General features: G+C 43.7%; 2 protein-coding genes across 20 annotated transcripts in view; one reads left to right on the top strand and one right to left on the bottom strand.

Annotated features, from left to right (window-relative positions):
- DYNC2I2 (dynein 2 intermediate chain 2) overlaps positions 1–21532 on the top strand; it is a 39059-nt gene extending 17527 nt beyond the window's left edge. For 2 of the 8 annotated variants that reach the window (XM_065572302.1, XM_065572304.1), the window contains exons 3-13: positions 2155–2259; positions 5628–5749; positions 6011–6240; positions 9537–9797; positions 10681–10790; positions 11860–12017; positions 18281–18390; positions 18711–18878; positions 19329–19561; positions 20324–20481; positions 21057–21532. In XM_065572302.1, coding sequence (XP_065428374.1) covers positions 6163–6240; positions 9537–9797; positions 10681–10790; positions 11860–12017; positions 18281–18390; positions 18711–18878; positions 19329–19561; positions 20324–20481; positions 21057–21295 — 1515 coding nt within the window. In that variant the 5' untranslated portion in view covers positions 2155–2259; positions 5628–5749; positions 6011–6162 and the 3' untranslated portion in view covers positions 21296–21532. Of the gene's footprint in view, positions 1–2154; positions 2260–5627; positions 5750–6010; positions 6296–9536; positions 9798–10680; positions 10791–11859; positions 12018–18280; positions 18391–18710; positions 18879–19328; positions 19562–20323; positions 20482–21056 lie in introns of those variants that run through there. The other 6 variants (XM_065572307.1, XM_065572305.1, XM_065572303.1 and 3 more) reach the window with 5 other exon arrangements.
- SPTAN1 (spectrin alpha, non-erythrocytic 1) overlaps positions 21529–26976 on the bottom strand; it is a 73278-nt gene continuing 67830 nt past the window's right edge. For 8 of the 12 annotated variants that reach the window (XM_008169226.4, XM_065572297.1, XM_065572299.1 and 5 more), the window contains 7 exons: positions 26255–26317; positions 24826–24880; positions 24122–24318; positions 23683–23736; positions 23130–23276; positions 22562–22709; positions 21529–21860 (listed from right to left, as the gene is read on the bottom strand). In XM_008169226.4, the coding sequence (XP_008167448.2) occupies positions 21735–21860; positions 22562–22709; positions 23130–23276; positions 23683–23736; positions 24122–24318; positions 24826–24880; positions 26255–26317 (790 nt within the window). In that variant the 3' untranslated portion in view covers positions 21529–21734. The remainder of the gene's footprint in view (positions 21861–22561; positions 22710–23129; positions 23277–23682; positions 23737–24121; positions 24319–24825; positions 24881–26254; positions 26318–26976) is intronic. The other 4 variants (XM_008169228.4, XM_008169229.4, XM_008169230.4 and 1 more) reach the window with 1 other exon arrangement.

Here is a 26976-nt window from a genome sequence, read left to right as displayed (position 1 = left end):
AGCACCCCCGCTGCGCGGCTGACTGGGAGCCACCCGAGGTAAGCCTGCATCCCAATCCCCTCCCCCAGCCCTGAGCCTCCCCAAACCTGGAGCCCCTTCCTGCACCCCAAACCTCTCATCCCTGACTCCATCCCAGAGCCTGCATCCCCAGCCCAGAGTCCTGACCCCTCCACACCCTGACCCCCTGCTTCAGCCCTGAGCCCCCCCAACTGAGCCCCCTCCCATACCCTGAACCCCTCATTCCTGGCCCCACCCCGCAGCCCTCACTCCTGCACCCCTACCCTCTGCCCCAGCCCTGAGCTCCTCCCACATCCCAAATCCCTCATCCCCAGCTCCGTTGAGTTGCCGGCATCAACAATTTTCTTCAATTGGGTTGCTAGAAAAAAAGTTTGAAAACCACTGTCTTAATCTATGGTTGTAAAGCATTGCATATTTTTGTTACTCTATAATTATTAATAAACTAATATTTTCTATGTGGAAATCATGCTGATTAAAGGTCATTTAGCGATGACTGCAGCAGGCTCTCTGTTTTAAATTATAAATGTTTGGCTTAAATACTGCTGAGAACTTTTCTGAAATACTTGTTTCCAATCAGGTTCAAATGTCCAGCAAAGTTGTCTAGCAGAGTTGTCTAGCATACAGTAAACTGTGAGATTCAGAAGCACTCTACCTTCTGTACTTAATATTTACTGCATTTTGGTCAAAGAATCCTGTAAACAACACCCACTTTGCATATTTTAGTGGAGTGGCTGTGTTTGAATAGGGAAATTTATTTTTATCTCAATCATTGGGAAACAAAGATTTTTAATGCCCTTAAACATCTTCAAGCAGTAGAGTCTGCTGATGTCCCGAGGAATAAGCATTTCCCAGCAAGTGCTATGCTAGGATTTCAGCAATAATAGGAGCAGAGCGCTGTTTTATGAGACAGCAGTCTGGGTCCTGAATGAATTCACTATGAGGCGGAACACTCAGTATTTTCTCCAGACAAGGGATCGGTGTCCTGCTGTGAGAAAAACAGTGCATTGCTCCCATTATTCCTCTTGTGCTGCAAGTCTTTTATAATTGCTTCACAAATGAATGTTTAAAACATCAAGTGCCAACAGAAAGAGCGGAAAGGGGAACAAGGGGAGTAAAGTATTGCTAAGATCATACTTAAAACTGGTCTGCTGAAAATCTAAAGCGAAGTTCTGCAGTCTGGATTTTGTCAGGTTTTAGAAGCATTAAACTCGTGAGAAAATGAGGGCGAAGGATACTTTCATGATACCAGCCCATTACAATCCATGTACAGACCCTTGCACTAGTAAAACAGTATATGTTACCACAGAATAATGGGACTTTCTTTGTGATCTTGGGCAAGTCAGTTAACCTCTCTGTGCCTCTGTTTCCTTATTTGTAAAATGGGAATCATATTCACTTCTCTAATAAAGTTAGAGACGATCTGCAGATGCAAAGTATCATTTTAAGGACAAAGTATTATTGTAGCCTCATGAGGTGCAGCATCTGAGGCACAGAGTAAGTAAACGTACACATGTGGGTTCATAGAGTTTGCCAGAAAGACATCTTGATTTGAAGACTCCAAGAGATGAAGTATCCACCACTTTCCTTGGTAGTTTGTTCCAGTGGTTAATCAGCCTCACTGTTTAAAAAAAAAAAAAAAAAGTGCACCTCATTAGCGTTTGTCTGGCTTCAGCTTCTTGGCCATTGATTCCTGTTATGCCTTTCTCAACTAGATTAAAGAGACATTTAGTACCTGTTATTTTCTCTCTGTGAAGCTACTTATATAATTGTTGCAGATATTCTTTTCTATATAGGTTCTTATATTGCACTCATCACCATAGTATCCATGCAGATATCAAACATAATACAATAACTTTATCTGAGTTTATACAGCATATTAGATTTACATCAATAAGCAAATACAAGGTTTAAAAAAATGTCTGTAGACCTCATTAATGGCTTAGTGAACTAGGAGTGGTCCTTTTGTTCCCAATACTGTATTAGGTGATGAGGTGTCATGCTCAAATGGGGTTTGGGTTACACTACTTATATGTGTGTAGCATTTACTTCCTTTGTAAAGATCTATTGAGGAAAAGCACTATGTAAGAGCTAGATGTTGTTGTTTTGTAAAGATCTACTAATTACTGTTTCATGAAGGCCTAAATAAACCAGGAGGAGCAGAGGAGATGGATGGTAGAAGGCACAGGGCTGGGAATTGGGAGACTTCTGTTCAGTTCTGCCCCCGATTTCTTTTGACTTTGGGTGAGTTACTTAATCTCTCGCTACCTCATTCTCTGTATCTGTAAAATAAGTATAATAATATTGATTTCTACCTCATATCTATGTTGGAAGGCTTACTTTGCTAATATTTCTCAAGTGAAAGATGCTAGAGAAGGGTGAAATATTACTATAAAGTATCATTATTATCTGACGATCGTTCCTTGTTAAATTGCCAGAGTAGAACAAATTGAGCTATGGCATAACTGGGTGCAAATCTCTTGACTTTAGTGGAGTTATGTCCATTCGAAAGCATCATCTGCATTGGGGCATGTCTATATGTACAGTGCTGCAGAGGTGCAGCTGTACTGTTGCTTTACTGGACTAGGAGGAATACCAGTATATTATATTGGCAAAGCATTCCTAGGGTGGATGTAGCTATATTGGTATAGTTAAACCAAGTGAAACAAGCTATAACAGTAAAAGTGCAGTTTTGCCAGTTTGTGTCGACATGAGGGGCTACAACCAGCAAAGGTATGCCAGTCAGGGTTGGGATCACACCTCTTCACACCATTGACCGACATAACTATATTAACAGAAATCTGTAGTATAGACCTGGCTGAATTTGTTCCTGTATCTTGATTTTTATGTATGGGGCATATTCATCCCTGGAATAAGTGGCAACAACTCAATTGAAGAAGTACATGGATTGATTTAGATTTGTTTATGCGAGGACTAAATTTATCCCCTGTGTTCACCATGTTAAAAAGAACTGGTCTGTACTTGAGAGTTGTACTGATATAGTTATACTTTTACAAGCCCTAGTGTGGACACAGTTACACCAGTATAGGTTATTCCCCTTCACATATGGGAATAGTTCTTCTTCGAGTGCTATCCCTGTGGGTGCTCCACTTTAGGTGTTCGTGCTCCCCTGCGCTCGTAGTCGGAGACTTTTAGTAGCAGTGCTGGTTGGGTCGCACATGCGTGGTCCCTGCTTTGCGCTGCTGCAGGCAGTTAACCAACGCTGTGCGACCAACCCCCACTCAGTTCCTTCTCTGTTGCAGAGACTAATAAGGAAACACCGAAGTAGAGGGGAGGAGGGAGGGTAGTGGAGCACCCACAGGGGGACACATCTCGAAGAACCTCAGTTACTGCACAAGGTGAGTAACCTTCTCTTCTTCTTCGAGCGCTGTCCCTGTGGATGCTCCACTTTAGATGACTTCAGAGCAGTGCCCTCATGGAAGGAAGGGTTTTGGAGTTGAAGTCGTGACCTCTGATAGTAGAGAGCATCCCAAGGAGGAATCAGATGTTGCCTGTTACTCTAAGGCATAGTGCTGTCTAAAGGTATGGGCTGAGGTCCAGGCAGCAACTCTACAAACGTCCATGATAGGTACATTGCGCAGGGAAGCCGTGGAGGCTGATAAGGGTCTAGTGGGATGTGAGCGAATCTCCATGAGGGATTGGCAGTCACACTGATGATAGCAGAGTTTTGTGCGATTATGGCTTTCGCCCTCAAAATGGCTGTAGCCCGGGTGGGGTGGGGGAGGAGGGAAGGACAAGGCCACATTGCTTATTGTAGCCACACCAAAAATCAAACTGTTTGAATGACAGCCTTCTGTTGCTTGGGCCATCCTCTGGAGTGCAGTCGCTGTGTGCCTGGAGCCTTCCCCCCCACGTTCTTGGGCGTCTGGGTGAGGAGGCTATGGAACATGGGGAGGAGGGTAGGCAGTTATACAGTGGATGCAGTGGGGGTCTGTGCTCTTGTTGGCTTTCCTGCAGCTCTAACAGACGCTTCATCATGTCTGTTTGCTCCCCCATTAGCCTCAGCATCGCGTCTGCCTCGGCTCTTTGCGCTCACTTAATTCTTTCCTGGCCTCTGCCACTGAATGCCTCCATGCATTAAGCTGTGACCTATCAGGGCAGGAGGACTGCATGAGCTCGGAAAACATGTCATCGCGAGTGTGTTTTTTTTCCCCCCCGCCTTCTAATCTGCAATAATCTCAGGGACGGAGATGATAGGGGGACTGCATGGTCACCTGTGCTGCTGAGTTCGCCATGCTGACCAAACAGGAAATGAAATTCAAAAGTTCCCGGGGCTTTTCCTGTGTACCTGGCTAGTGCATCGGAGTTCAAAATGCTGTCCAGAGCGGTCACTCTGGGATAGCTCCCGGAGGCCAATACTGTCGGTTTGTGTCCGCACTACCCAAATTCGACCCAGCAAGGTCGATTTTAACGCTACTCCCCTCGCCAGGGAAGAGTACAGAAGTCGATTTTAAGAGCCCTTTAGGTCGACGGAATGGGGTTGCTTTTGTAGACACATTCATTATAAAATCGACCTAACGCGGCTAAATTTGACCTAACCCTGTAGTGTAGACCAGGGCTAAGCAGTGTAACCTTTATACTGATGAAACTGCATCTACACTAGGGTGTTGTAAGGCTGTGTCTACACTGCCACTTTCAGTGCTAAAACTTTAGTGGTTCAGGGGTGTGAAAAAGCACACCCTTGAGCGACAAAAGTTTTAGCGCTGAAAAGCGCCAGTATAGATGGCTGCTGGCAATACAGCTACCACCCCTCATTCGGGGTTTTTTTTTTTTTTTTTTTAAATCGTCGGGAGAGCTCTCCTCTGGTGATAAAGTGTGTCTACACTGCCCATGTCGCAGCGCGGCTGCAGCAGTGCTGTACCTGGGCAGTGTAGACATCCCCATAGGCTTTAACTCTACTGGTTTAGTTAGAGTGGTACAACTTTCTGGTATAGACCTCTCCATAGGACAAGGACTGCCCAACTCTGGCAATTCAAACAGAGTGGGATTCCAAAAAGCTAAGAGTGGAATTTAAATAGCACTTTAAACACAGTACAAATACTTCATCATCAGAATTAGATTAATTAAAAAAGATTAAAATTAAGCCAAAATTGGGTGTGTGTCTTTGCCACATACAGATTTTATCCCCCCCCCCTCTGGAAATTTCCATTACTCACATCTGAAGAAGTGAGGTTCTTACCCATGAAAGCTTATGCTCCCAATACTTCTGTTACTCTTAAAGGTGCCACAGGACCCTCTGTTGCTTATTATAAATGCTGGAGGCAAAGTGGGGTTTGGGGTGGAGGCTGACAGCTCGTGACCCCCCCATGTAATAACCCTGCGACCCCCTGAGGGGTCCCGACCCCCAGTTTGAGAACCTCTGCTCTAGCATGTCTTCAGTCCTGCTCCTGAAGAGAAGGGCGAGGGCCTCATAGGACAGAGTCTGGAGCTTCCCCTTGCAGACCCCTCCTTTCTTGGGTTGGATTTGGGGCTGCCTCCATTCTGGGACTGAAGGGCACCCCTTCTCCTACAGGGTTTGATGAGGCACAGGATGGCTTTGCCAGAGGCAGGCTGCTGAGCCTTTTTTTTTTTTTTTTTTTGCCTCTTTTCAGCGTTCTCGCCTCTCCCACCGCGGCCATCTTTATTCCTGGCACCGACCCCCTCGGCCTGTTTGCTTCTTGTGAATAGTCGGAACGCTCCCTCCCCACATTGGAGTCCCGGTGTCTAAGCCCAGGTAAATGCCCCCTAAACGGATAAGGTGAGGGAACAACGGCAGGCTCACGCAACACGCCCTAAACAGACCCCGTGCCCTTAACCAAGATGGCGGGTCGGGCTAGGCCCTTCCCCCAGGCCCGAGATTCCATGCCCTTAACCAAGGTGGCCGTCTGAAGCGTTGGGTATTCTGTAAGTTCCGTGCCCTTAACCAAGATGGCGGTCATGCCAGTCACAGAGTAGTACGGCGGAATTGTCGCTGTTAACTGACGTCATTCCGCAGTGCTTTTCTGGTCTCCATGGGAACCTACGCGGCTGGCTTAGGAAGATGGCGGCTCTAGAGAGGTCGACGGGGGCCGCTCGGGATCGGGACTCCAGGCTTCTGTGCTTCTAGAGGGACGCACCGCTACCGCTTGCGTTTCCCCCACCGCCGGGATGTTCGGGGACGGCGTGGCGTGCGGGGCCGATGTGGAGTCGCTTTGGCGAAGAGACCAGGGGACCCGCTGCGAGGCGGTGAGCGGCTGTGCTGGTTGTGGGGGCAGGAGCCATTCGCCGCGGCCGTGGGTTGGTGGGTACCTCGGCCCTTTCTCCTGCACCCGGCGTCCGCTCGCCTTCCCGGGTCCCGGAGCAGAGCGTCCCTGTTTCTCCCGTGCAGCTCCATGCTGCCTCCCTGCATGAACTGCCGCCGCGGTACCCTAGTGCCCCCCATCCATTACTGCCAGGGCAGGCTGACCCCGACCCTGTCCTGCCCCTTCAGACTGTCTTTGTCATCCTCTCAGGACTCGGGAGTCAGACTCAGATGAGGGGAGGCGTTTTGACAGTGTAGACCTGGACAACTTCATTGAGGTGGTCTAATTTATTCTGGATATTTCTGGGATGAGGAAACAAATCTTTCAAATTAAAATAAATACAAATTCCCCAGGATAAGTTAAATAAAGTCTGAGGGATTCTGGTCTTCTCTGCCCTGGAGCTGCTGGAATAGTTCTTTGCTTCAGTGGCTCTGCCCAGAATATAAGGAATTCCCAACAACGGAGCCTGCCTCAAGATGGATAAAGTACAGAAAAACACACACCTCAAACTTGCCTCAGTACCTGAGGTGAACATCTCAGTCTCAAGGTTTGCAAAAACAAATAAAAACATAAAAATGGTGATCCCAGTTGATGGGTGCTGCCTCTCTCAAAGATCTGTTGGGCAAACACAGGGAGAAATTGCACAATACAGCTGTGAGACTGCAACTTCGACCGCAGAGATAGCGATGACTGGACCTCTCTCTCTGGTCAGGTCCAAAAGCCATTACCCCAAAAATCTTCTCAAAAGCCTGCTATCCTCATTTTTCACTTGGAAAAGCTTCCCTCTACTTTCTCATATCAAAGTTGTCTTCCTTTTAGCAATTACCTCTGTGAGAAAGGTCAGCAAAGTAGAAGCTCTTTCCTGCTGAGAATCCTTTTTTTACTTCTTTTCAGCTAGGGTTATACTTTTAGAACCCCTGAATTCACATCTAAAGTGTATTCTTCAAGTCAGTCAGGAATCTGTTATTCCTTTCTTCTTCTGTAAACCATCTACACTGCTAGTCCAGATCTTTGGCTCGCATAATCATAATACATATGCAGGAGGCAAGCTAATTTTGAGTGCACAATAGTACAAGCACTAAGTGCTGCCACAGGAACTTTAGTTTTCCAGTCCGCGTTCAGAAGAGCTCCCATTTTCACACTTTCATAGTGGAAGTGCTAATTATAACCTGCTTCTCCATCTATTCCTTCATTCCGGCTTCGAAACACTCTGACTTGCTGAACCCATAGCAATGTTCCATCAGCTGCTTTATTTCTCATTGGGTAGCTGGCTGGTTGCTGAAACTGGAGTGAAGCCACATCTGTATTTGAAAATTCCAAGAGCTAAATTATGTAAAGCTGCTGTGAACGGCCTATCTGTTCTTTATACTGTGCCCCAGGGGCATATGGAATGCTGCAGAAAATCCAGACTGCAGATCTTGGCTAGGAAAGCATGTTTACTTGTTTGCAGGTAGCAGATACCCTCAGCACAGATATTTCTGTATCTTCTTGTTTTATGATGTTTTGTTTGGTGGAGTAGTCTGTTTGAGGCAGTTTTTAGCACCCGTCTGAAAATCGAAGAACTGTCAAAATTAAGCACAACTCCCACTAGCTGAGATGTGGCTAAAGGTGCAAAATGAAAAATAAACCAGGCTGATGGTCTCAGCACATTTCTAAAAGATTGTGGCTCCTTGTGAATGTAGACTCTGGAACCCTGTGGGAGATGTTGGATCCAAACTGTGAAGTCTGGTCCAAGGACTGGCTTGCTGTATGTCTTGTACAGTGTTGAGACATCATGGTTATAAGCATAGTATAAATACCTAGTGTTGCTGATGTCTGATTAATAATAATTCAGGCAGTTTCTTTGTCATGGCAAAAAACCACAGTGGTCATAAATATATGGAAAAAATCCAGGAAGTCATGAACACACATTGCTTTGACCAAATAGCCTTTGCTTTTGAATTTATTTTTAAAATTTGTTTTCATTAAAAATTATTTAAAACAGCACCTCACTCTCCCATACTTCACTGGACCTGTATAGAGCCAAATTTGTAAAAGCCACAGAGGAGTCTTGCTTACTGGTTTTAAAGACCTTAAAAGTCACCAGTTTTATCAAAGCCATGACTATGACAAAGAAAGAGCCTCAATAATAATGGTCTTTGGAGATAGAAGTAATCTGATACTCTGCACAAGGAGAAGAGGTGTTTATGTTCAAGGCCCAGCTAGATATAGGGAATAGGGAAGCATTATTTACTTCTTTGCATAACACAAGAATCAGGGGTCACCCAATGAAATTAATAGGCAGCAGGTTTAAAACAAACATAAGGAAGTACTCCTTCACACAATGCACAGTCAACTTGTGGAACTCATTGCTGGGGATGTTGTGAAGGCGAAAAGTATAACTGGGTTCAAAAAAGAATTAGATAATTTCATGGAGGATAGGTCAATCAGTGGCTATTAGCCAAGATAGTCAGGGACACAACCCCATACTCTGGGTGTCCCTAAACCTCTGGCTTCCAGAAGCTGGGACTGAACAACAGGAGATGGATCACAGAGTAATTGCCCTGTTCTGTTCATTCCCTCTGAAGCATCTGGCAGTCATCGCTTTTGGAAGACAAGATACTGGGCTAGATGGCCCATTTGTCTGACCCAGTGTGGCCATTTTTATGTTTTTATGTAGGTATGCTGCACTGGAGGAGCAAGAATGAGGGGAATCTATATCCATTCATGTTGATAATATGCTAAAAGTAACTGAATTTTCTTACCCTAGTAGTACAGTACATACATAGTGTGGACTCCAGTGCCTTATACATCAGTTAAAATTGGGTTCTATGTTTCCACTCTCATAACTCTGGTACTGTCCTTTCCTACTTATTCTCCTGAGTACCTATTCACTGTAATAGAAGGTTGGCATCTGTATCATCACCCTGTTGATTTGAGGGAAGTCAAGGAGCAAGTGACCTCTGTTTCTCTGAGACTAAAACCAGGGTTGCTCCATAAAGTGACCTGCTAGAGGTATACTTAGATTTGATAACTTTTCTTCTCTTTGTGAAACATGAACTCCACTGGCCTGAGAACTGTTCTTGCATGCAGGACTCCACAGTGCATACCAGGCACCAATTAGCTAGGAACCCAATATGCAAGGTCCCTTTTGAGTATATATTCAGTATATTGACTGACAAAAGGGAAATGTCCTAAGTGGGTTTCTGTGCACCCATCTTTCGTTGTTTCATTTGTAGAACATTATTTTTCTTCCAACAGAAAAGCTGTCAGACTGGGGAGATCTCAACCGTGGAGGCTGCAGCACAATCCCATTCCAGCCGAGATGCTGGCATGCAGACTGATCAAAGTGAGGAGACTATCCAAGACTTGGATCTCCAGAAGGAAGCTCCTGTGGATTATGCTGGCCTGCTCTCGTTCCTTCAGGGAGTGGAGGATGTTGTGATCAAAGAGCTGAATAAAAACTGGATAAGTCATGCCTTCGATGGCTTTGAGGTGAACTGGGTAGATCAGAATGAAACGGTAGGTTGATAGAATTCAGAGCAATATGACCATACTAGACAGTGCCCATAGCAACAGCTGTGGAATAGTTGGCTCTGTTACTTGGTGCTGAGACTGTCATTGCTTGACTCTGTTAATAAGAAAATAAGTATTCTTTCTCCGTTTGCCTTCACCCCAGTCTAGATAGGTAACCTGTCCTTGTGAGTAGCAACAGTGTGTAATACTGGCTTCATCAAAAGGAAGTTTACAACTGTAGTAGGTTAGTTTCCTCCTCTCTGCAACCAGTGCAGTTTAAAATCTCTGCTCATTTAGATCTTCCTGCCATGTTCTTCAGGAACTAGTGTATTAATAATTGTCTGGCAGCCTCTGGAAGTCATTGCAGTGCCTGTGGTTTGGCAGCTCTACCTGGTTATCCAGTGTGCCGTGTCCAGGAATGTGGGCAGCTGGTAGCTATTGGTGCATGCTGGGTATGTTTATTGCTACCTCTTATCAGATTATGGTTTGAAAGCACAGTGTAGGTCTTAAATCCCCAGAATTGTGAAGTGGGACTGCCCCAAGTCTTCGGGCATGGGCTCCTTAGTCTTTTCTGTAACTGCTCTGAAGATAATAGAGTGGACCCACTGTGAGATGACATTATGGAGAGACATTTGGTTTGGTGGGAGCATGCAGAGTTTTGCGTGTGATGCTCTCAACAGGAGGCAAACTTCTGTCTTACCTGTATCTACAAACCACAGTTTATGTCTCCCCAGACTCTGCTGCTATCAAGAGAATGGGAGTGTGGATCCTGACCAGGATATTGGTCTGTGGAGATAACGTGATTCTTTCTTCAGTCTCTGAATATAGATCCTAATTCTCTGTATCTCCATAGGTTGTTGGTTCAGTATTTGGATTTAATCTTTTCCAGGTGTCCTGTTTGCATAGCTTATCGTACCCAGAGGCTCAGGATCAGAAGTTGCAGGTGACCAGCATCTCCTGGAATGCCACTGGATCAGTTGTTGCATGTTCTTATGGCAGGTGAGCACCTGAGTTGATCCAGAGCACAACTGAGAATGGTCTGAGAGACATTTCAGACTGGCCTGCATTCAGAAGCATTGGAGAATGTTTACTTGCTTTGTAATAACTAACCATGTGTATAAGCAACTTATTTATGTTGAAAAAGATATTTAATTGATATTCAGAAAAATCAGAACCCAAGGGCAGTTCTAATTTAGGTCAGATATCCTTTTCCTTTCCTCTCTGTCCATTATCTCCAATCCCAAAAACTAATGTATATTTTCTCAATGTTTTGTTCTTAGACAGATTCTGTTGAAAAATATAAAGAGGAGGTGTATGTATCTGCAGTGTGTGTGTATATGTATGGGATAGTTGGATGTGCATACTTGCCTTCATTATAAATTGCTTGTTAGCCATCACGTGGTCTCCAAGTCCATATAGAATATACCTGGTGCCCATACACAGAAATGCTCTCAACAGTGTTCTCGCATGCCAGATATTATTTGGATTAGATTTTCTTCCAGCAGAGCTAACCACCATTTTAGTCTGCTTTGTTATTGCGAGTGTGGTGAGTAGCACTTCAGCCCCTATCAGTTCTCCTTATTCAGCTGCAGTGGTCACTGCTCAGCAGCACAACACTTTTCCTCTCTAGAGCACTTTCAAACCCTGAACTCCTTGTTGGAATGAAATGTTGTTGGCTTTTCATCCTCTCTGCAGAACAGTTGCTTTTGGTAACTTAAAAAGGAGGAAGTGCATGCTTCATTTGAATGGTGGCTGTGAAGTAACTTTCCCAAATATGGATTCCAGGCTGTTCCCTTATTAGTATAGTTAATAGGTCCTGTCCTGTAATAATGATTTATATCAAAGAACTGTTGTCAAACACTCCCATCATACTGGGGTGCACCAACACATACTCATAAACCTAGCACTCCACAGAGATGCATTGTAACCCCAGCCTCCTCTAAACAAAGCCTTTTGTAGCCCCAGAGAGCACGTGCCAATGGAAATGGGAATCTGCTTAGCTGAGTGTCTCTATGTAACAATGACTGGATGAGGTGTAACTTCCATTTTGACTTCTTTTCTTTTCCAGACTGGATGACGGGGACTGGAGCACAGAAAAATCCTATGTTTGTACCTGGAACCTGGACAGAAGGGGGTTAAATCCAAAGTGTCCTGATCTAGTAGTGGATGTTCCCAGTTCTGTCATGTGCCTGGCTTTCCATCCATCACAGCCTTCGCTGATCATTGGTAGACTGCTCTTGCCTTAGATTTTATTTTTAATTGTTCCTTTATCTTCTTCAACTAGTGCTGCTGATTTTCTCTACAGAGCTACCTGGGTAGGGTGACCAGACAGCAAATGTGAAAAATTGGGAGGGCGGTGGGTGGTAATAGGAGCCTATATAAGAAAAAGATGCAAAAATTGGAACTGTCCCTATAAAATCGGAACATCTGGTCACCCTATACCTGGGACTCCTCCCAAGAGGAATGGCAGTGCACTTCCTCAGTCACTTCCCAAGCCCCAAGGCAAGGGAAGTGTTGCTGCCAAATGTGTAATTGCTGTTTCATCCGAGGGACTAGGAATCAGGACCTTCCCTTGTCTCAGTGCGACCTTCCCTTCTCTTAGTAGGCTTTGCCTGTTTTATACTACCTCTTGGAGCACCTAGAGATTCCTGCTAAGAAAGTGGGCAACCTGGGAGATGGGGGAGAGAGGGCAAAATCAGTCTTTGGATAAGTATTCTTTTTCAAGATGGCTGCATATTCCCACGTATGGTATTACGCTGCCTAGTGATGCCTAATGGCAGAACCTTCCCTTAGCATTGTCTCTTAGAGTGCTCTTGCATCCTCTTGTACCCCTTCCCTCAGCCGTCTGAGAGCGAGGCTATATCAGGGGACGCAGCATCATCTACCACCTCAGTTCCTTTCAACCACAAGATTGAATGGAAGTGAACTGTTTGGGTCTGGAGTTCTTTCTTCTTGAGTATTCATTGGTGTTATATTGTTGTTAATAGTAGTTAGTATAAGTATAGAAATAGTTACTTAATTGTTAGTGTTTCATTTCTGGGTGATGGTGGAACTGAAGAGGAAGAAGAAACCAAGATTCAAGAGGTGTGTTTCATGCCCTACTGTCTTCTCAGCAGTGGATGACCACGTCAGGTGCCTCAAGTGTTTGCGAGAGGTCACTCTCCATCTGAGTATTCTCTCTGCTCAACTTCGATACCCCAGAGCTCACAAGCAGAGGCAGAACAGATTGCAAGGGCTTCTCCTGAAGGAGGCTCTTGAAGCTAAACCCTTGGGATCCGGATAGTCATCGGAACCAAGATCTGAGCGGCACTATTGACTCCTGTGACTTCAAGAAAATTGAAGCAGTTGGAGGATTCCAGGAAGTCAGAACCCCTATCAGCTTTGGCTCCAATTCTCACTGTTCCTGCAATTAGGTCTTTGCTATGCCAGAACCAAGGGCCACGTGGTTGGCTCTGGCTGTCTTATTGGATCCATTCTATTCTTACAGAGCCTCTATGGCTCCAAAAGTCAAGGTTGGTTTTGGGGTCAGGCTTGGGAGCCAGGAGCATGAGTCTGGTGTTGGATCCGCTGCTGTCTACTTCTTCGTCTCTGACCTTGACTCCTGCTTTGATTCCACTTACGTTTTCAGTTCTGAAGAATACTGTTACGTGATATCTGAGGTTCACTGTGAGGCTTCTGATCAATCCTCAGATCTGAGCAAAAAAAGCAGAGGACCTTGAGAAAGAGGCAGGCTTCGCTGGCCTCCTCATCTGTAAGGAGAGTAGAACTGTCTGTACGTCCTCCTCCTAGGACTCCTACAGGATCCTCGCAAAGGTTTCCTCCTTACCTCCCTCAAGGTCCTTTGGTATCTCCAGTGCACTCTCTCGCAGATCCAGTGCCAGATCCATATCTGAAGGAGGCTAGAGGAAGAATTAAGAGGCCTGTTTCTTCCTGGTTTGCCCCTCTCTTTGGTCCTCCTCCTGTGGGGATGCTCCTGAATCCCAGTTGTTGGGAAGACTGACAGTCCTTGGTGTCATGGCCTTATTGGGAGCTGCTGCAGGAACTTTTTAGTTATCCTCCACATGGATGGAGAGGTGAGCTTTCATCTGCTAAGGATTCAGTGATTTGGAAATCCCAGATCCAGTTCCTCCAGATCTGTCTACATCTCAGGCAGTGGTGCCTGATAATTGATAGCCTCTCTTTTTGAACAGGAGCATGTGGACACTCACTGTGATCCTGATTTGTCACCAGATGAGCATGTGGGAGTTGCTTCAGTCTCCTGCCCTTTTAAGGATACTACACTATTTCATGAATTAGTGGATCATGTGATGTCCACTTTGAATCTGCCTTCAGTGCCTGTGGAAGAGACGTCTCATCCGATGTTTGACATTCTTGGTGCTACTTCCAGGAATAGGATATCCCTACCTATTTTGGATTTTGCTTTAGCCAGCTCAATCAGTGTGGTCTATTCCTGCTTCTTGTCAACCTGTCTCCAGGAAAGCTGGCAAGCTAGATCATTTACCCTCAGAAGGATTTTCATATGGACCCTGTACCTAAGTCGCTGGTGGTGCTGCTGCCAGTAGCAGAGCAAGATCTGGACAAGCTCACCCTATCCTTATTGACCGAGAGGGGAAGAAGATTCTTCCTAAGCGAGAAAGGTGTTCTCTTCTTTATCCTTTGGTATTAGGGTGGCAAGTTACCAAGCTGTCGTGTCCTGCTATCAGTTTCACTTGTGGGAGAAGATACTGCTGTTTGTGCAGAAGTTGGCAGATGACAAAAGGAGATTGAGTAACACAATTTCAACGGAGGGTCAAAATATGGTGAAACACTCCTTTAGGGTTTTGTTTAACGTCTTGGACTCTTCTGCTAGCATATTGGCTTCTGTAGTGATGCTGAGGAGACGTGCTTGGCTTCGTTCCTTTTCTCTGGAGATGGATACAGACATAACAATGAAGGGGATGGTCTTTTCAGTGAAAATACAGATGAGTTACTGAAAAAATTGAAGGAGACAAGATTGACAAACCCGTTCTTTGGTCTTAATTGCTTTTATTAGAAGGAGATTGCTGCTTTGCGTTATCAGAGGCAGTACTATCCACAGTCATCTTCAACTTATTACCCAGCAAATCAGAGCTGTCAACAACAGTACCAGCAGGCTACATTCTTTCAGAACAGCATAAGAAGAGGTCATTTAAATCAAGACCTAAATCTAAGCATTCTTCTATTTCTATGACTATTTTGTCTCATGTCAGACCTCAGATGTGATGGGAAGATCAAGAGTCAAGAACCAACCATCTAGGATCCTTCCCTTCCTCTGTTTGGAGAGAGGCTAGAGTGCATGGAGGCTTATAATATCAGACAAATGGGTTCTAGAAGTTAAAGAAAAGAGCTATGCCATGCAGTTCGAAAGACTACCCATTCCAATTCCCCATATCCTTCCTTTGTCAGGGAATCTGAACGTTAACATGCCACACGTTACATTGATTAAAAACTGGCTAACTGATAGGTCTCAAAATGTAATTGTAAATGGGGAATTGTTATTGAGTAGGTATGTTTTCAGTTGAGACCGGCAGGGATGGGTTCTTAGCCATACGTTATTTAACATTTTTGTTAATGACCTAGAAGAAAATATAAAATCATCACTGATAAAATTCGCGGGAGACATGAGAATTGGGGGAGCGGTAAATAAGGAAGAGACAGGTGACTGATTCAGAACGATCTGGATTGCTTAGTAAACTGTGCGAAGCAAAACAATATGCATTTGAATACAGTTAAATGTAAATGTGTACATCTAGGAACAAAGAATGTAGGCAATACATACTTTATCCTGGGAAGCAGTGACTCTGAAAAAGATGTGGAGATTGTGGTGGATAATCAGCTGAATATGAGCTCCCAGTGTGACACTGTGGCCAAAAGAGCTAATGCAATCTTGGGATGCACAAACTGGGAAATCTTGAGTAGCAGTAGAAAGGTTATTTTACGTCTCTATTTGGCATTGGTGCAACCACTGCAGGAATACTGTGTCTTCTGGCACCCACCCTTCAAGAAAATGTTGATAAATTGGAGAGGGTCAGAGAAGAGCCATGAGGATGATTAAAGGATTAGAAAACTTGCCTTATAGTGATAGACTCAAGGAGCTCCATCTATTTAGTTTAACAAAGAGAAGGTGGGGTGACTTTATTACAATATATAAGTATCTATATGGGGACAAATATTTAATAATGGGCCCTTCCATCTAGCAGAGAAAGGTATAACATGATCAAATGTCTGGAAGTTGAAGCTAGACAAATTCAGATTGGAAATAAGGAGTACCTTTTGAATGGTGCGAGTAATTAACCATTGGAACAATTTACCAAGGCTTGTTGTGGATTCTCCATTACTGAAAATTTTTAAATCAAGATAGGATATTTTTTGTGTGTAGCTGCAAGCCCCATTCCAGAGCCTGGCAGCTGCGCCACAACGCCATCTAAGATCGCCTGATCAGAGCCATCCCACCACCCATGGGGAAGGTTGCTGTGAACTCCGCCATCCCTGGAATGGACAGACAACTGCGACTGGACATCGTCATCACCAACGAAGATTGGAAGAAGATCGTTATGATGGATGTCACAATTCCCCTTGAAAACAGGACCCCGGCTTTCCGTGATGCCTGATCTCGAAAGCTGGAGAAATACAACCCTCTGGCCGACACATTGAGAGCAAGGGGCTACAAGGTCCAAACTCGTGCGCCGATCGTCGGAGCCCTGGGGGTATAGGTCCCCAGTAACGAGTGAGTGTTGAGAGAATGTGGAATCGGTCAACACTACTCTTGACTGATGCGGCAACTCATGGTGTCGGAAGCCATCAAGTAGTTGAGGGTCATCTACCTAGAACACATCACTGGACATTGCCAGTATCAGGAGGGATGAGCTGGAGTGCCGATGAGAAGTGCAGTCAGGAAAGTAATTCAAATACTTTCCTGATGGATTGCATTTTCTAATGGACAACCTACCCTAAATTCTCAATTACTAGGGGAAAATCTTCACTCATTGATATATTTGCTTTCCACGACCAACTCTTTGTATAACTTTTCATGAGTGATGTACCTGATGCTAATATCTAAACTGTATTGTTAAATTTACTCACCTAAATTTGGGTTATTGCTGATTATGCTCTATATGTATCTTATGACTTTTAAAACAAACTTTGTATTTGTAGATAATCTAAGCACTATACCCAGATGTACAGACACTCTTTTCTTAACCTGTATATTATATAATATTTTAACATTAGCTTTAATAAATTTTTTAAACCTGTTTTTATCTGGTTAAGACGTCATTCATTATTGGCATAATGTCAGCTAGAAGGGTGAGTGAATTGAATGCCTTGATGTCTGATCCATTGTTTACTGCTTTTCATAAAGATAAGGTAGTTCTTACGCCTGAAACCAGATTTTTGCCAAAAGTGGCACCTGACTTTTAAATCAATCAATTACTTTGCAGGCATTTTTTCCAAAGCCTCGTATGAAAAAGGGGGAATCTGTTATATGTACTTTGGATGCAAGAAGAGCTCTACATATTATTTAAACGTAATTTAAAAGTTTTGAAAATCATCCAGCTTATTTGTGTTTTATGCTAAGAATTATATGGGTTATGTCATCTTTCTAGACTATTTCTAGATGGATTAAACAACACATTGTTGAATATTATACATGATGGTACAATCACATTACTCCAGAGCTGTGGCAGCTTCTTTTGCTTGCCTTAAGCAAGTCCCTGCTGCTGAAATCTGCAGGGCTGAGACCTGGAATTTTGTACACACTTTTACTAAGTATTATGCTCTTGATTTGGCCTCCAGGGCTGATGGTAGATTTGGTAGCGCAGTGCTTCAGTCTCTCTTTCATTAGGACTCTGTTCCTGCCTCCAGGTTATCTTCAGCACTGCTTATCAATCTGTCCCATAAATTGGAATATACAGAGCCACTTGAAAAAATGAAGATTACTTATGTGTAACTGGAGTTCTTCAAGATGTCTCTGCATATTCACACTTCCTACCCGTCTTCCCCTCTTTCTCAGAGTCCTGGTTTATTCTGCATGTCTGGTTTGCAGTGGAAGAAACTGAGGTGGTAGAAGGGGCTGCGGCCTTGCCTTCAGAACGTTTGGAGACACTGAGGCAAAAGGTAGGAGGGGGCACAAGAACACTAACTGCTAGAAGGTTCTACCAGTAGGTACCACTAGGTGGTGCAATACCCATGAGCAGGAATAGGCAGAATCATCTCGGAAACTCTTTTACATAGCATTGCATCAGAGCTGAATATGTCCCCTGTGTGGATGCAAATCAGTTGAAGCCTATAGCATTGCTCCTGGTTACACCAGAGACTAATTTATTTTCCTTTGGCCCTTTTTGTTCAGGACAACTCTTTCTAGGGGCCAACCTATTTACAGTCAATAACAAAGTAAACCGAGCCTATCATGCTACGTGTGACTTCCATTAGTAGCCATTGCTTATGTTCTATTGATCCTTTGTCATCTACAGGTGGCCTTTACAGTGGGGAGGTTTTGATATGGGACACGAGCAGGATAGAAGACCCCTTGATCTGGAGGACAGGGATGACAGATGACACTCATACAGATCCAGTTTATCAGGTAATAGGGGGCAGTCCACACGTTAGTGGGGTGTTCATTGGGTTTGGAGGGCAGGGGAGGAATCACAATCCTGACATTTCATCCATTTCCTGGACATCTTCACACCAGCTTAGTACTTGCACAGTTGCATTGAAATCTTTAAATTCTCATTGCTAGATTAACTTAACCTCAACACAGTTGAATAGGGCAAATCCTCATGAGACTGGTGTGTTGGTAGTGTCACCTAATGTCATTTGTCCTGAGCCTTAATAGTGTTCTTGAATGTGGGGTTACTGGGCTTGGCAAGGCCCCTTTTCAGCGTTTTCTCATGTTGGGAACAGGTTGACTGGTTACAGGACTCAAAGCACAGTCACAACTTCCAGATTCTGAGTGTATCCACAGACGGAAAGATCCTTGTGTGGCAGACACAGAGAAATGGTCAGCTGACATTAGTTGAAGGATTCGCCTTAGTAGCTCAGCAGATCCCTCGGAGTATGAAACTTAAGAAGGTGAGTTCAATAATTCCAGAGAACATTGACTTGAAACCACCTTTTAATGGGCTTGGTGTGAGTTAGAATAGCTTGGGTTACGAGAGAGCACAGGTAGGTAGCTTCCATTGTGATGGGGAAGCAGAGAGAGAATGAAGCCCATTTATCAACAAGTACAGTAAACTTTGGCTTTCCCATTACCAACCCAAAGGATAGTGTGGAAACTGGCCACTTAGAAGTTTTGGATGCAGCAGCCTTGCCCTGAACTAAAGCTAAATGACCAAAGCTGTAAGCAGCTAAGTTCTCCATCCTGAACTTGAATCCTTATTAGAGGATCAGTTCTGTAAAAAGAAAAAGGAAATGTTAAATGGTTGGTGCAGGTCATGCAGGCTATGATTAGTACGGCTTTCATGTACATGTTAAATTTCTGAGTCCTTGTGTCTCACGGATGGTTTGTCCCCTTTCCCCTAGCGCACACGTGGGGAGACAGCTGTGGGTGTGACCTCGCTCTCTTTCTCCCACTTTGATCCCAGTGTGTTTATCATTGGTGTGGAAGGTGGATATTCTCTCAAGTGCTCCACTGCGGTAGAGACCACTGCTGTCCCTAGGACAGGTAGCTCTGTTCCCCTCAAGGCACCTGCACAGTTTGCCTTTTCTCCTCATGGTGGACCTGTGTACTGTGTAAGCTGCTCACCTTTCCACAGGCAAGTAATGGGCAGAGTGCATTGGCACCAAATGTTAGTTTGTTACACAACCATACTGTTCTAATTCTGGTTTTCCTGAGTGACCTAGGGGGTGAAAAAGATGAAATCAAGGGCCATATGCCAGAAGCCCTACTGTATCTGTCACACTGGAAAGCTGTTTCCTTCAAGGGAGTTGCAAGAACTTACACTGAATGTGCCCCTTGTATAGATGCAACTTCATTGAAGCCCATAGCATTGTCCTTATTTCCCCTGGGCTCTTTTTATTCAGGACAACTCTTCCCATAGTTCCATTAACAACTTTAGGGGACAGCCTGTTTCCACATCAGAGTCAACTGCCCATCATGCTACTTGTGACTTTCATTAGTAGCCATCTAAGATTATATTTGGAAGTGTACACTCAGTCTGTAGGTGCATCATTTAATGACAAACCATTTTAAACATCCATAAATCTGTTTTCTTGAAACATGGTGGGAGTCCTGGTACTGCATATAATTTGCATGGAAGTGACCAGATTAGCCCCCAAGATCCTGAAATACAAGGTCCCTGGAGACTACAGGGCCAAAGATGCAGTGATTCATGTGACTGCAGTTTGTAGTGGCTAACAAAAAAAAAAAAAAAGTGAGGAATCTTGATATCATTCAGTCAAAAGGGCAATACATAAAGAAACCACAGACTTGTGCATCAACTCTCAGGCTGCTTAAGTGAACTCTGCTCTGTGTTCTTAATACTGATCCCCTAAGAAGTGTTTCTCATTTTCTCCAGGAATCTCTTTCTGAGTGGCGGTACTGATGGACATGTTCACTTGCACTCCATGCTGCAGGCACAGCCCCTTATTTCTCTCCAGTTATCAAAGAAGTACCTGTTTAGTGTGCGCTGGTCTCCAGTACGGCCCTTGGTCTTTGCAGCTGCCACTGGAGAAGGTAGGTACCCTCTAGCTGCTTATTCTTAGAAGGAAAAACCAGGTTTTCTTCTGGGTTCTAACACTAGTGCTATGTAAAAGCTTACTGCTTAGCACTTCCCACACGGGCTTAAAACTTAATTTGTTTGAAAGCTGGGGTTTCCAAGCTGTCAATCTAAACCCCCTGCATTATACCAATTATCAGGTCTGGAGTATCAACTACAGTTGTCATATCTTGCCCATTGCCACAGACTTGTGTGGATAGGTGAAATTTGCTATACCATGCCACGGCTAAAACTGTTTCCAGCTTTCAGGTGTTTAAAGCACTCATTTTTAGCACTAGTAGTTTGCAATATGACTGACACTAGAAACTGGCCTAGCATTTAAAGATGTCTGCAGGGCTGCAGCAGAACTTCTGCTAGCAGCTGGTTTCAACCTGCCCTGACTCCTGTGAGTAGATCTACACTTCATTGTGGCACGGGAGGACTTTCATCCATACTGCTCTAGTGCTGCCAGGCTGGAGGGAAAGCTTGAATGAACACTGTTTTTATTACATTTGTTTACTGTAAAGACTGATGTGGATTATTTATTTTAAAGGAGAAGTGCAGCTGTTTGATTTTGGAAAGAGCTCCCAGAAGCCTGCAGTTTCTATAACGCAAGCTTCAGCTCAGACTCCTGTGTACTGCCTAGAGTTTAACATCAAGCAACCTCAGCTTCTGGCAGCAGGGGATGCCACTGGCATGCTGAAAATATGGCAGCTGAGTTCAGACTTTATTCACCAGGGACCAAGAGAAATGAATCACCTTGAGCAGCTGGCAAATGAAGTCACTGATTGAGACACTAACAGGCCAGTGTTATCTTGCTACAGCATATGGTTGTTACCCTTTCTACCCAAAACTGGTCTGTAAAACAGATCCATTACATTTGTAATGAAGAGCAAGGTAAGTCCTAGTCATTCTGACTATCTTTACCCGAAGCTATGTAATGAGAGATTCTACTGGGGTTTGTTTGTTTGAGTCACACTTGAAATTGGTACTCAAGCATCAAGATGATTAAACACAAGTTGAAATTTTTGCTGCAGTTTGGACCAGTAACTTTTATTGAAGCACACTGCAATATTTGTTGTTTTTCCTAAGAGTTTTAAGCTAAGCAGTTTAAGGTTACATCAGAAAGTAGCATTGATTATTGTAGAACACAAAGATGGAGACGCATGCAGGGCTACAGTTGGCAAACGCGAATATATTCTTTGTATTTTTAAAGGTTAGTGCTTTTATATCAATTCACAAACAGTGAACGTGTAAATTCTATGTAGTCATAAGCAGAAGGAAGTTCTCTGCCCTTGCTATCCATGTAGGGCTTCATGTGAGAGATGCAGTAATCTGCCTGTTCCCTGGTCAGGTTCTGAAAGACAAAATTGAAGATAGGGTGGTTAATAGCCTCGCAGTGGTGAAGACAAAACTGTTTTCATTGGTAAAGAACTTAACCTCCTTCTCAAGGTAATGGAAGGATTGGATTGTTACAGATAGCTAAGTTACAGTAAGGCCACAGAGTCAGAAGCTTGTGCTCAGTTATGCAGTATTTTTAAGATCCCCCACCTCAGAGAAAAATAGGTAACTTCCACTTCTCAGATCAGTCAGTTGACTTCTGTCCTTATCTCCCTCCCACTGTCAGGATCCAGAATGGAAAACTTGTTACGTGGTGACTTTTCCTTTCAGGACCTGTTCTCTCCTGTAGCTTTAATAGTAATGCCCTATTCAACTGTAGTGAGGTTAAATTTAATCTAGAGTTTCAGTGCAACTGGGAAAGTACTAAGCTGGCTTCTTATTGATAGGGTGGAGTATAAAGCACTGGTGTACTCTCATTAAGGGATCAAACAAACTTGCAAATAGCTTTAGCTGCATCAATAAAATCTTTCAGGAGCACGGGAAAGGTGTTGGCAGTATTTGTGTGTTTGGGATGGGATGTTAACAGGTATAGATCCATTGCAGTCAGCTTTGCAAAACAGACACAAAGTGCAAGGGCTCAGAACAGCTAGAGTTAATTTTCCTGGTGCTAGTTGCTGCTGTCTTTCCTGAGATGGGGTTTGCCCAACTGACACTTACTTGGTAGAGCTCCTCCTTGGTCACATAGGGCTTGCCCTCTGAACTAAGGGCACGGAAAGCACTTTCTATTTCCTCACTGGATTTCACATTCTCAGTTTCCCTGCTGATCATAAATGCCATGTATTCCTGCAGTGAGACGTGTCCATCCCTGCCAATAAAACACACACAGCACGTAAACAGAGCTGCTTCAGAACAATACTACTTGATGCTAGTGAGCTCTCAGCCCATCGAAGCAGGCAGGTCTAGCAGCAGGGTTATCCCTCCTAGACCTGCGTTAACTAAGAGAGTAAGGAATATTGTAAATGTCTCATGAAAAGCCCCGGGCATGGGGTCTAGATTGTGAGAATTTCTTCAGACACATTACTGGGTGAAATTTAATGGCTTGTGATATACAGGAAGTCTGATTCAACGGTTCTTTCTGCTCAACCTATAAAGTAGCAGTGACCATTGTAAAGGAATAATAATTTGAAGAATAGGGAGAGGCTGCAATAATGGGCAAAAGCAACCTGTGACAGACTTTGAAAGTGAAAACAGAACAATTTATATAGGTTTTCTACTATCTGTATACCTGTTAGGATCTACGGTGTCAAGAATAGCTTCAAACTCTGGATCTGGTTCTCCTTCCTCAACCATAGGCAGGTCATAGCCTAGAGAACGTAAGCAGGACTTAAACTCCTGGTGATTCAGACGACCAGATTTATCTTTGTCGAAGTGTCTAGAATAGAAAATATGAATCTTGAAACTTCATTAAGATAACTGGTTAAAACTATACAGTAAACTAGAGCAACATTTTAGCCTGATGTTTTGAACATGCTTTTGCAGTGAATAAGTATCTTCATATTTAATACAGACAGCACCCAGATTCTCTGGAGTGCTTCAGAAAGATCCTAAACTGGCCACATACCCTTAGTGAGGAATTATTCCAGTTATTGCCAGCTGGCAGAGTTTACAGCAGCCTGGCTCAGAACTGGCTAGAGAATCAGGGAGTTGCAAACAGTGGAAACTAGGTACAGCTGAGAATCTGGACCATCCATTTTTGTGTAGCAATCATCTACATGTCAAGGATCTGAAGAATTTCTTTATGACCACTTTTCCAAGTTGCTGAGAACATGCATACTTACTTGAACATCATGCTGAACTCCTTCAGAGCCTCCTCAGTGACTCCAGTTGTGTTTCTAAAAAGGAAGAAGCAAAGTTAGTGAATGGATTATGAAATTGCAGTGGTGGGTCACAGGCTAATCAAACGCCAAGTTCATTTCAGGCTGTTTGGTTTTTTGTCTGCCATCCCCTTGAGTGGAGACAGCATGCATCTGGTTCAATTGCCACTCACTTCACTGAGAAATCACGAGGGTTAGCTGTAACCAGAACTAGTTCTCAAATCGCAGTCTACCTAAAAAAACGAACATATTGATTTACACTACTCAAAACAGTAAGTGGAAGAGGTTTATCCTACCTGAACCGTGCTTGATTTGTACTGGCTTTTAGACAGTCTCGCCCTAACCCACTTATCCCCTAAAATGGTGAATGTGATTTATCTTCCCAAATGAACGAACACTGTACCTAGCTTGTATTTGCTGTTCCAGGTTGTGCTGCATCCTCATCCCTAGTTGGTCAAGCTGGTCCCACTGCTGTGCCAGCCCTACAGTGCTGTGCTCTGTATATTTGTTGTCCAAAATAAGTGCTTCTTCCATAGCTGCTCCAAGGTCCTCAATCTTCTTTAGTTGACTCCTCATTGCCCGAATCTCCTGGTGCTTATGCTATTTGGAAAGAAAACAGAATGGAGCAAACATACCAGTGTACCAACATTTTACTGACTGAGTTAGAAGACAGGCTCATAACACCAAAAAGGTAGGGGGAAGCTATGGTGCAGCTGTTGTCTAGTGTTACAAAATGTATCACTATACAAGGGAGATTCATCACATATGACTCAAATGGATTTGTAAGATAGGCTAATGTTCCAAGAAAGGTGTTTTCGCCTGTAAATATCACTAGAAACCTCACAGCAGAACATAGCAAGGAAACGTTTCAAATACTGTCTCCTCTGCCCAGAGGGACAGACTTAGAAATACTATTCAAGGGGGAACTAATTCAGGATTTTCCTTTGGCTTGTGCAATGCAGGTTAGATTATCTAATCAAAATGGTGTCTGTTGCCCTCAAAATGTATGAATTAATTAAAGACCTACATATCAGTCATTAAAGGCATTCTCCCTCATTCCTGAGCATCAATAGGAGACAGAAGTTTTAACAGGTGAGGTATGCTTACTTTAGTAGCTTCCAGCTGTGATTCCAGGGTTCCTGATTCTTCCACCATACAGGACCTAAACATAGAATCTCAGTGAGTTAGAGGCTCTCTCCACATACAACAAAGGCCAGGGGTGGGGAGGGGCTTGAAATTAACACCATCCTTTGAGGGTAAAATAATTTTTCAATAAACTTTATAAGAAAACTTTTTCTGTCAAACTTCTGGCCATAAGCTTTTAAATTCAGACTGACCCTATATAAAACAGAGGCTTTTAGAACCTGCTGCATGTAATTTCTTTATATAGTTAATTTCAAGCCCAATTTCACAGGCTGTGATAAAGTAGCCACTGGAAACACTTCATGCCAAATCCAAAGCACTCACCTTCTTACTGGACCTAGTGAAATTAGAAACCCAGTGCAAATGCCCTTCCCATCCCAGACTGTGCCCAACACACACACAAACTACAAGTGATTCACTAGAGACAAACTTTGCCAATGAAACAGGAGCGCTAGAGAGGCTTTACACAGTAAGCAAGTGTGAAAAACCTTTTGAGAACTACTGGCTTAATTTAAAGTCAACCTTGATGTAAGACAATCACCCTTGCAAGACAGAAAAACTCCACTACTTTATTAGGGCTGGGTGAATGTTGCTTTCCGTATTCTCAGAGTGTGACCCCTCACAAATGAGCACTTCTACAATCCTAATAGTTCAGAGCCACTCTGACACAGCCATTGACAGTCATTTGAATTTTGAAATTGATAGTAGTCACAATTAAACATCGATTTTTAAAACATTCACAGACGCATTCTTGGCATGCCAACAAGGGGCACCACACACTGGTTTATAAAGGCCGCCTTTTGCAGTTATGGTCTCCATGATTTTTTTCACAGGTACTAGCTGCATAAAGTCCCTGAAGTTGTTTTTGTTTCTTTGATTCTAAGCAATGTTAAAGCAGCAGTTTTTAGAGCCTCTGTCCTGTAACATTTATAGTGAAAGTTTACAACAGATGACCTGTGTACAAACAGCAAGTTGGATATTGTGCAGATGTGCTGTAACGTGTTTGTGCCCCCGATGGAATTTAAACTCCTGCTGCTACGATTGTCTTCCCTCGCCCCCACCAGACCCTTTCCTCCCAAAGGTCTCTTATAACTTCTTGGGAAGGGTTTTCAAGTGCTGAATCACTCTGGCAATGAAAATATGCCAAACATCTGGGTCTCTCTCACCACAGAGGGTTAAAGCTCAAAATCAAAGCGCGTTTAAAGAGAATGAAGCACAGGCCCAGAACCTTGGGCAGGAAGCTGTGAACCAATAGTGGAAAGGCAAAAGATCAACAGGGAAACAAACCCCCAAGCATCTCACAGCAGTGAAAGTTAGTTGGAAAGAACACGAGCCTTTGGAATTAAGAGTGCATTTTAAAATCACAGTGAGGTAAGAAAATAAGAGGAAAAACCTTCCAGACAGATCATCCCCAACTTCATACTGATAGACACGAATGACACGACGATATGCTATGCTATTCAAAGAAAAGAAACCAAATGAATTCCAAAAAGAAAACAGGCAAGACAGAGGAAAGAACAGACCACAACAAGACCACAGAAACAGAACAAAACTCCAAGCCAGCACCACCTCACAGAGAATATCAAACAAGCAAATTACTTCATGGAGTACCAGACTCAATGGCAGATGCTGGTTGCGTACCAAAAAAAAATCTAATTATTTTAATATTTATCAAAAAGAGTTGCTGAGGTGAACAGAACAGAATCTCAGAGTTAATTTGAGCTACAAACTTCATTTAAAAGCAGTATCAACCTGTGCAAATATGGCTGCTGTATGCTGATAGGTAAGAGTAGGACAACGATGTTGACCTTGAAAGTTCTACATACAGTAAATTCTGCTTAATAGCAACCCCGATATTAACAGCAACCTTTGTTGGGGAACCAATCCCATCCCATTGAGTTTAATGTTAATGGCATTCAGATTTGCTGCTTATTAACAACATTTTTTGGAAGAAAGGCCCCAGCTACAGACAGGATTGTGAGGCTGTAGCCAGAGAAGGGAGTAGTGGGACATGCTGAGTACTAGCTCTGGGCAGGTTTGCAGCTTAGGAAGGAAGTGCTAGGTCATTCCTTCCTTGACTGCATCCCCACAAACCTGCCTAGAGCTATTCCTCAG

The sequence above is a fragment of the Chrysemys picta genome, chromosome 18, assembly GCF_011386835.1.
Source record: "Chrysemys picta bellii isolate R12L10 chromosome 18, ASM1138683v2, whole genome shotgun sequence".
In the NCBI taxonomy this organism is placed as follows: domain Eukaryota; kingdom Metazoa; phylum Chordata; order Testudines; family Emydidae; genus Chrysemys; species Chrysemys picta.
This window is presented reverse-complemented; position numbering and strand designations above follow the sequence as displayed.